Consider the following 8,691-nt stretch of genomic DNA (forward strand, 5'->3'; position numbering starts at 1 on the left):
AATATTCACTCGATCGAAATGTGTACTATCCATTATTCTATTCATTTTCACTTTTGGAATGCTAACCTCGCTTTAAGTACTCTTTTCTTTTCCTTTCTATTCGATTATTAAGTAAATTGAATGTATTTAAAGAGTGGAATTGCGATTTTGAAGGTACAGCGCTTTCAGTATAACAGGTCGCACAATTTATTATTACTATGCATCTATACACATTGTACAATATATTAGTAGAAGAATGAGAGCTTTCTGAGAGTCACACAATTCAAAAACCTAAATAGTGTTATATTGTTGTATAATATGATCTCTTCATCATTTTGGTTTACATTATTTGTAACCCTTCTCTACATTCATTATCACATCAGGGTTATCCTTGTTCTATTGTGGTTACATATATACACACCTCAAATTGCAAAATAAACACTAGTTACACTCCAATTCAAGCTTCTTCATTTTATTAACACATATATATATATATACTCACATTCACATCCTATATACAAAATTACACATTCAATCACGAAACCAAGACCTTCAACAAACAAACTTCCCATTTCCACTATCTACAATTATGGATAGATTGTCCGCTACCCATATTATCTATCTATATTGATTTTTCTAGAGACAATACAGAAAGTGCTCAGTTCAAACCTACTCTGTTTTTTTTCTTGTTTGTTCTATTTATTTATTTATCAACATGTCCTTATTAGAGATTAACTATTATTATCAAAAACCAACAAATTGTGAAACACAAGGTCAACCAATTAACATTCCATATATATATATATATATCACCGTGTTCCATTCTATGTCCACATTACGAATATAGAATCACAATTATGATAGGTGTCTAAATGACTTTGAAAATCAACATTCTAAAACAAGAAATGGAGTTTCTTTTTCTTATTCTTATTCTTTTTGATTCAATAAGGAATCACAAATCACTGGATTGTCTATTATTTTAACAATTTGTATTCTATATGGTCTATTGAATAATATTGAAAAACAAAAAGCGATAAAAGTGAAGGTGTAAAAGTGGTCTGTACTTTTCCAAGAATTCTATTTATGGAAACATTGTACTCGTTGTGTACAATACGCAGATAATAGTAGAGATCGATTTGGAGATACTTGTTTCCAAACTGTCTCCGATATTCATTTCATATGTTCTCGGTGTGCCTAAGAGAAGTGTTGGATCACAACACATCAAGAGTAGGAGCGAAGGAAGTGTATATGGAGAGTACCAAGAATCTGGATAGAGGACTACGAACCAATCCACAAAGACAATAATCCATGGAGATATCGAGTATTCATGGCCTCCTAACATGCCTGGGATCTCACCACTTTCACTTCACACAAAGTACTAGTATTTCACACAACAAATATCATGAATTGAATTGAATTGAATTGATTGGATTAGCTAATCAGGTGTGGGAGTTCGTTATTGTTGAGTGATATGATAACACCCGATAAACTCGTATTGATGGTGTTGAAACGCCTTCAAAAGCACGTGACAAGACGAGTTGAAAATTGATTGTACTTGGAGAAGAAGTATACGATTCTTGATGAAGTGTATCCACAAGGAAGACTGGTTTTCCACAGTTTAGGAAGAATGAGAGGTTAGTGAAGAGCTGAAGGACGTCAACGAAGAGTTCGGTGGAGGTGTGTGTGAAAGAACCGGTTGAAAGTACTGAAGATAATCGGTTAAAAGAAGAAGTTGCGCAGATAGGTAGATAAAGAAGAAGAAGAAGAAGAATGCAAGGACTCTTATAAGAAGTTGAGAGAGGACAGTGAGAGAAAACAGCCTGAGATAATCCCAAAGAAGGCAGAAATGAAGAAGACGAAGGTGAAGAAGCATTCTAGTGATAAGAAATCAAAATCAAGAAGGACTGCTACGAAATCTCCCAACCACGGCAAAACTCCGATAAAAACGCAAGAGAAGAATAGTGAGAACCGTGTGAAGAGACCTGGAGGTGAAAAGGAAGAAGTGGTGTTGCGACACATGGAGAGTAAAAGAGTGCGTTTGGAAGAGGAGGTCAAGCCGATTGAACCAAAAGAGGTTTCGCCTTCAACAAAGGTAGAGTCGAGTTTGCTGGAAGAGAAGAAGGATTATGAGCTGCCCTGTGAAGAAGTGAAGAAGAAGAAGGAGAAAGAGAGCGAGAGCAAGAGCAGTATATTGATGGTAAGTTGTTCGGAGCAAAATGTTGATTCTCCCTATGTGTGGTAAACGATTTTTCGATTTTTTCAACTTTGTGTGGTGTAGAGGAAATAAGAAAGAGAATGCAAAGAAGACATTGGGAAACTCAAATTCGACAGGAATATTGAGTTCTGAAGCGGCTGTGAAAGAAGAATCGGGCGCGAATAAGAATGAAGCCAGCTTAAGTATGAGTGGGAAGAAGACGATGGATAGTGAATATATGAGTGAATATAGTATGGAAAAGATAGTCAGTGATGACAAAGAAGACTTGAAGGTTTTGTGTAGTGATAATGAGAGGAAGCGAGAGTGCGATTCATTATAAAGGACGAATACGGTCCAACAGAAGAATGTCCCGCCGCATAAGAAGGTTCATTCTGAAATGTCGGATAAGAATGCGAATTTGGATACACCACTTGATTTGGTGGATGAGAGATGGATTTGTAGTAAATTGAGCTCAATTCGTTCCGACAGTAAATTTGCCTTCCCATCTGGGAAATTGAACACCGATTTATGTGCTTTGTCTTATCTTAGGGAAGAGAGAGGACATGGGTGAGAGAGTTGCAGGATGCGATGGGAGTACTGGAATTCGTTGGAAATGACCACTTTTGGAGGAGATATGGTACCATCCAAGATAGAGAGAAGGAGGCGAGGTACAGTACCATATAGAATGATTGAGAGTGGGTAGAGAAGAGTACAAGAAGCTGAAACCAATTCTGGAAGCCAAGAAGAAGAACGAAGAACGAAGCAAGAAACGAGAATGAAGGATATTGATCTAGAAGCCAAGGCATCAGAGAAGAAATCACAGGCAGAGAGATAGGGAGAAAAAGGTACTTGCATTGTTTCTACGACTGCTTCGACGACTGCTAATTCGACGTTTTCGACTGCGGATTCTGGTGACGCGTGTCAAGTTTCTACTCATATCGCTGTGGACAACCGATTTCGCCCATAACTATTGTGTAAGGACCCGGTGGATTTGAGAGGCTCGCTACGTGGCTTTGGTGATTGTAGTGTTATTCCGAGAGGATCCTTGGGACGGAGGGTCATACAAAGAATTTATTGTGCGGACTGGAGAGACATTGTTAAGGGTTCGATGAGAAATGGTTTTGGCTCTGTGTGTACCTCGTCTGGGGAGAATCGTGGTTCGGATAGCCATGGGAGGGATAATTGGGTCCCGAACACAGGAAGGAAGGATTGTGAGAAAATCCTGACACCGTATATTGGTTGTGGATAGTCTTTTGGGGAGTAGGTTGAGTTGGTCGGTTGTGAGGAACTAGCAAGATTCTTGCAAAGGACTTACTATGAACGGCTCACTCTATATGGTATATGGCATAAAGGGATAGCAAGCAGACCCCGGAGGTGGGCTAATGGGAAGAAGTCCAAGGGTGGAAGGTATTGAAGTACTAGACGGTGAACAACCCGCTCAAGATCTCCTGCAGGTCAATAAGTTGTTTGTTTGTTAACCCCATTTTCTTGCCTAGGATAGCTGTTCTGTTTCTCGTATTTTCATTTTCATATTGTGAGGTGGTAGAGTGTGGTAGAGAGAACGGATTTGCGATGAGTGAAAGGACAAACTATGGGAGCAAGAGCTGTAGGTTTGTAGAAGCGGAGCGTGTGTGGAACTTGGGAGAATGGGACAAGAAGGCGGAGTATGCGAACTGCTGTGGACACGGTCTTCGCCTCTGATTGATGGGAGCCGAGTGAACTGGAATGGCCAGTGGGAGGAGGCGAGTTCCAAGACGGTGCAGTTCTGCATTTGTGGGTCTGTGGAGCATGGGAAGGTGGGGGTGTGCGTGGTGCGGGCGCTGTGGGAAGTGTTGGAATGGAAGAGAGGTGAGGTGCGTGGCGGTGGTGTGCCCCGCGGACGAAGCGGCGGGGTAGCCGGAAGGGCACTTGGGGCAAGTGTTGGATACGAAGTGCGATGTGGACTAGTGGGGCATGATCACGGATGGGTGCAACGCCTATCAGCAGTGGGAATCGATCGATCGATCGATAGGGGACGGGCTCCTGCCAGCCCATCCTGCCGATGCTGCGCTGCGCTGCGCTGCGTGGCGGGCGATGGGGCGAGGGACGTGGCGCTGTGGACGATGGGAGATGGGAAGCAATCCGCGATGTACTGCACGAGCAATGTGGGTGTGGGCGAGGTGATCAACGACCCATTCGAGCCCATGAACATCCACATCGTGTTTGAATTGGCCGAGGCCACGTTCTCCTATCCCACCACCGCGATCTCCATCTCCGACTACACCATTGCCTTCGCCTTCGCCTTCGCCTTCGATGGCTCCTTCCCGCGGTTCTGCGAAGGCACGCACGCTCTACATCAATGCCAACAGGTTGGTGTCCCGAAACGGCCTCCCCTTCCCCGCGGAAACCCTCATCGCGACCTTCTCGACTCGCGCCGGCGCTCGGTTGGCGTTCGGTTGGCGTTCGGTTGGCGTTCGGTTGGCGTTCGGTTGGCGTTCGGTTGTGGCCTGCTCGGATTGTGGAGAGCGCGATTGGTATGAGGGAAGTGGAGTAGGCGCAGCGCAGCGCAGCGTGTCTGTGCAGATGGAGGTTCCCTGGAGCAGTGGCATCTCCGATGAAGCCCCGATGGATGGCCTTGATGGGCAGCAATGTGCAGAGCCAGTTCTTCGAGACGCGCTCCGTGTTGGTGGCGGGCGCCATTGTGAACAGCGTGATGGCCATCAGCTGGCGTGTCCGCAAGGGCGCCTCCTGGTCCGCCTTCGCGTCCTTCTCCGTCTACCGCCCCGTCGTGCTGCTGCCTCCCTGCCTGCCTCCCTCCCTCCGCGCCCGTCGTGCTGCTGCCGCCTTCGAAGCCACGCAGGTGCGCTGGGTCTGGTGGTGGTGCGAGCTCTTCGTGCAGGCCTTGGTTGGCTCCCACTCCCAGCTCTTCGCCGCCGACGCGCTCCTCCAAGAGGGCGACGTCCAGCAACCCGAGCTCTCTCTCTCTCTCTCTCTCTCTCGATGCGTGCGTGGCCTACTGGGTGCGCGTGGCGCTGTGCTCCGCCGCGTGCTCCATCCTCTCCGAGGCCTCCTCTCCCATCACCCTCGCCGCGTATGTCGTCGCGCCCGGCGCGGTGCAGAACCTCGAGGTGGCCGCGCTCTCCTCGACCTCGCTGCGCGTGCAGTGGGCAGAGCCGGCGGAGCTGGGCGGCGCCAGCATTCGGTACTACGTGGTGCGACGCTCGTGGATGGCGTCGATGGCCGTGATCCAGAGCGAGAGCGAGAGCGAGAGCGAGAGCGAGAGCGAGAGCGAGAGCGAGAGCGAGAGCGAGAGCGAGAGCGAGAGCGAGGTCGCCAGCACGAACTGCTTCCTGGACCTGCAGAGCGTGCAGAGCGTGCAGAGCGTGCAGAGCGTGCAGAGCGTGCAGAGCGTGCAGAGCGTGCAGCACGCGCCCATCTATCTGAGCGTGGCCGCGTTCACCGGGTATCTCTCCCGCCAAGAGAAGATCCCCGCGGTTCTGTATGCGGTGTGTGTGGAATCAGGCGGAGGGCATTGAGTGGGACTGTGCGATGGCGATTACCGGATCCTTCCATGATCTCTGCACCGCCACATGCGAGCTTCGCGCTCCCGCCACTTCCTCCTTCCTCCTTCCTCCTTCCGCCGAACCGTCTGGTTCCCCGCGGGACGCGATGTGTGTCACGTGTTGGAGGGTGGGATCCCCGCGACTTCCTACACGCTGGAGTGCGTCCCGAGCGAAGTGGGCAGTGCCGAGTGGATGGGCAGGCAATTCGGAGTGTCCACGATGGCCACGTCGGAATTCGTTGGGTGTTGGTGGTGGACGGCGAGCCAACCTCCTCGCTCACCGGTTCGCTCTGGGTGTGGGTGTGGGTGTGGGTGTGAGTGAGCAGGAATCTGGTGGGCGATGGGGTGGGGTCCGTGGCTCCCTACGAAGGTGTGCAGAGTCGACCGGGCTCTCTGGATCTCTTCCTGTCCAACTGGGCGCAGAACGCCACCGTGGTCTCCGTCACCCAGCCCCTCCGCTTCCGCCTCCGCCTCCGCCTCCGCCTCCGCTTCCTCTTCGCCTACGATGTGACCGGCGCGCTCATCCGCGCCCACCTCGTCGATCACGCCTGGTGCGCCGTGGGTCGCGATGTTTCCACGTTTCCACGATCCAGACCGATTTGGCAGTTGCTGAGAGAAAGAAAGAGAGAAATGGTTGCGGTGTTTGGTTTGGAAGATAGATGGATGGATGGATGGATGAATAGATGGAATTGTAGAGATGTGGAATGGTTGAAGCGTTGTAGGATTTGAATGAGAATCGAAAATGTGTTTAGGAAGGAAAGAAAATGTAGATTTAGAGTGTGTAGGGTGTTGGAACGATTTAGAAACATGAACAGAATAATCCAGAACGAGGAACCAAACGACTCTAGTTGATAATAATAATAATAATAATAGAGTGCTGTGAATTGATAGTTGAAACTAACAAAGAAAGAGAGAAAGAAAGTGTATTTAGAGTTAGTTGGTTGGTTTAGGATAAGGAAATGATAGAAAATGGAGTGAATGGTTAACGATGTGCGAAGATAGGTTCTTTGTGTGAAAATCACTGGATCAAAACCAATTTCCATTCCATTCGATTTGATTTACTAGTTTTACTAGTTTGAATTGTTTTCAAACCCAACCAGTCCCAAGTCAAAATGATTTGGCTAGAATCATGGATGGATAGATTGGATTATCGAAATAATAATAATAATAATAATAATGATAATATAGACTATTTAGACAAAGTGGAGTGAGCAACCAAATCCTTGCTTCCTAACACGATTTCACTATGATATCATAAATATACAACCTATACAGACATAGTAGACAACAAAATGGACTTTTCCATTCTGAGTGTTTCCAAACAATCCTGATATTATAAATATTATAAATATCTATACCTCCGAACTATTTTAACCACAAAAATGTGAACAAAGTGATGCGAAACACAAGTGAGTACTTCACTTGGAAATCTTGGATCCAATGTGTATATGGTAGCACTCTATCATAATTTTTAAATATGAAGAATACTTAGGTGTAAAGAAACAAACTGATCTCTCTGTTTTCTTCATAAATTCTTTATATTTGGCTACAAATTACGGATTCAAAGAGTAGAGGCTAAGGATATGTGATTATAAATAGGTAGAATGCAAGAACTTAAGGGAAGCGAATTTCTCCTGGACGGTTACATAACGCTTGGTAAAGCAAAGGAAATCACTATTGGCGGCTGCAAGTATAGCCTCCAATATTATCAAGGCGATCACGAGGCTGAATACACGTTGACGAGAGCTGGGAAGGTTTGCCTATTCCAAAATGGCATACTAAAAATGTGTTACGAGGTGGATGCGAACGGGAGCGAAATCGGTGACTTTACGCGATTTGATAATGGATGTGTCGCTGTTGTCCAATCTTTTGACGAAATCTGGGACAACAAGAATTTTCATCGTATAATAAACCATGTCCGAGGCGAGCGTATGGAAATCTATTCGCATGCGAGTGATCACCTGATTTATCACGGTGAGTTCAACGAGAAGCGAGAACGAGAAGGATGGGGCATCGCGTATGACGATAAAACGGGTGCCATGCTGCTCGAGGGAATCTGGAAGGGGAACAAGCTGGTGGAGATCATCCGCAAGATCGAAGGAACCATCATGACGGAGTTCAAGCGAAACGGTAACAACACCATCGCTTCGAATCGAATTCCCCTGTTTGTGGGTGAATTCGTTTATGATGAATCGAAAGAATCGTTTCTTCGAAATGGTCGAGGATACTGGATCGATGAAGAAACTCGGATTGCTACTCGCGAAGTGGAATGGAAAGATGGAGTGGAAGTGAGTGGAAGAGATCTCTATGATGGATGGCATATTCATTCATTCACTCACTCAATATTGTTTATTTAATACTATTGCTATGTTAATCACATTGCATTTCACATTGTTTTGTTGATCAAATAGAAAGCAAGGTTATCATTCATAGGATTCATGGATTCCATCCATCATATTATTCAATCGATTGTTTTGTTTAATGATACTATGATTCCTATTCACCATTTCACTCTATGAACCACATTCCTTTCTCTGCAATATCATTCTTTGTACTCAATATGGATGGTCATTGTGACAGAAGAGAATCGAAGTATCAACAGAGAATCAATACAATAATCCACTTGTCAAATAGAAATGATGGATTTTGCATTCTACATACTACTGCCATCCTCTCTATTACGAATCAAACCATTCCAACAGTATTCACTATTGTGAGTTCGATTGTTGCAAAACAAGATCAACTACCACATAATTGATATATTTTGAAGAACATACATCCATTATAGACTTAATAGAACAGCCATTCTGACATGAGAGAATAAAGGTGATGAAAATGCGTAATATTTTACAATTATAGCTATAAGTATCTAAATATAACACAAGAATATATGAATAGATGGAAATGCACCGAAATATAGAAAAATAGGAATGGGTGGAGAAAATGAGGTTTTATTATATGTATTCTAGTTTGTAAC

At 45.5% G+C, this 8,691-nt stretch overlaps 1 protein-coding gene; it reads left to right on the forward strand.

Moving 5' to 3' along the window:
• Positions 1–7,498: 7,498 nt before the first annotated feature.
• GSBLH_T00003185001 (uncharacterized protein) lies at positions 7,499–8,103 on the forward strand (the record flags this gene model as incomplete). XM_013041885.1 has 1 exon in its annotated part: positions 7,499–8,103. The coding sequence occupies one exon, from the start codon at positions 7,499–7,501 to the stop codon at positions 8,069–8,071; it is 573 nt and encodes a 190-aa protein (XP_012897339.1). The 3' UTR covers positions 8,072–8,103.
• Between the last annotated feature and the right edge of the window lie 588 nt (positions 8,104–8,691).

Source organism: Blastocystis hominis (genome assembly GCF_000151665.1).
Source record: "Blastocystis hominis, Singapore isolate B (sub-type 7) whole genome shotgun sequence assembly, scaffold_28".
Lineage (NCBI taxonomy): Eukaryota > Bigyra > Opalinata > Blastocystidae > Blastocystis > Blastocystis hominis.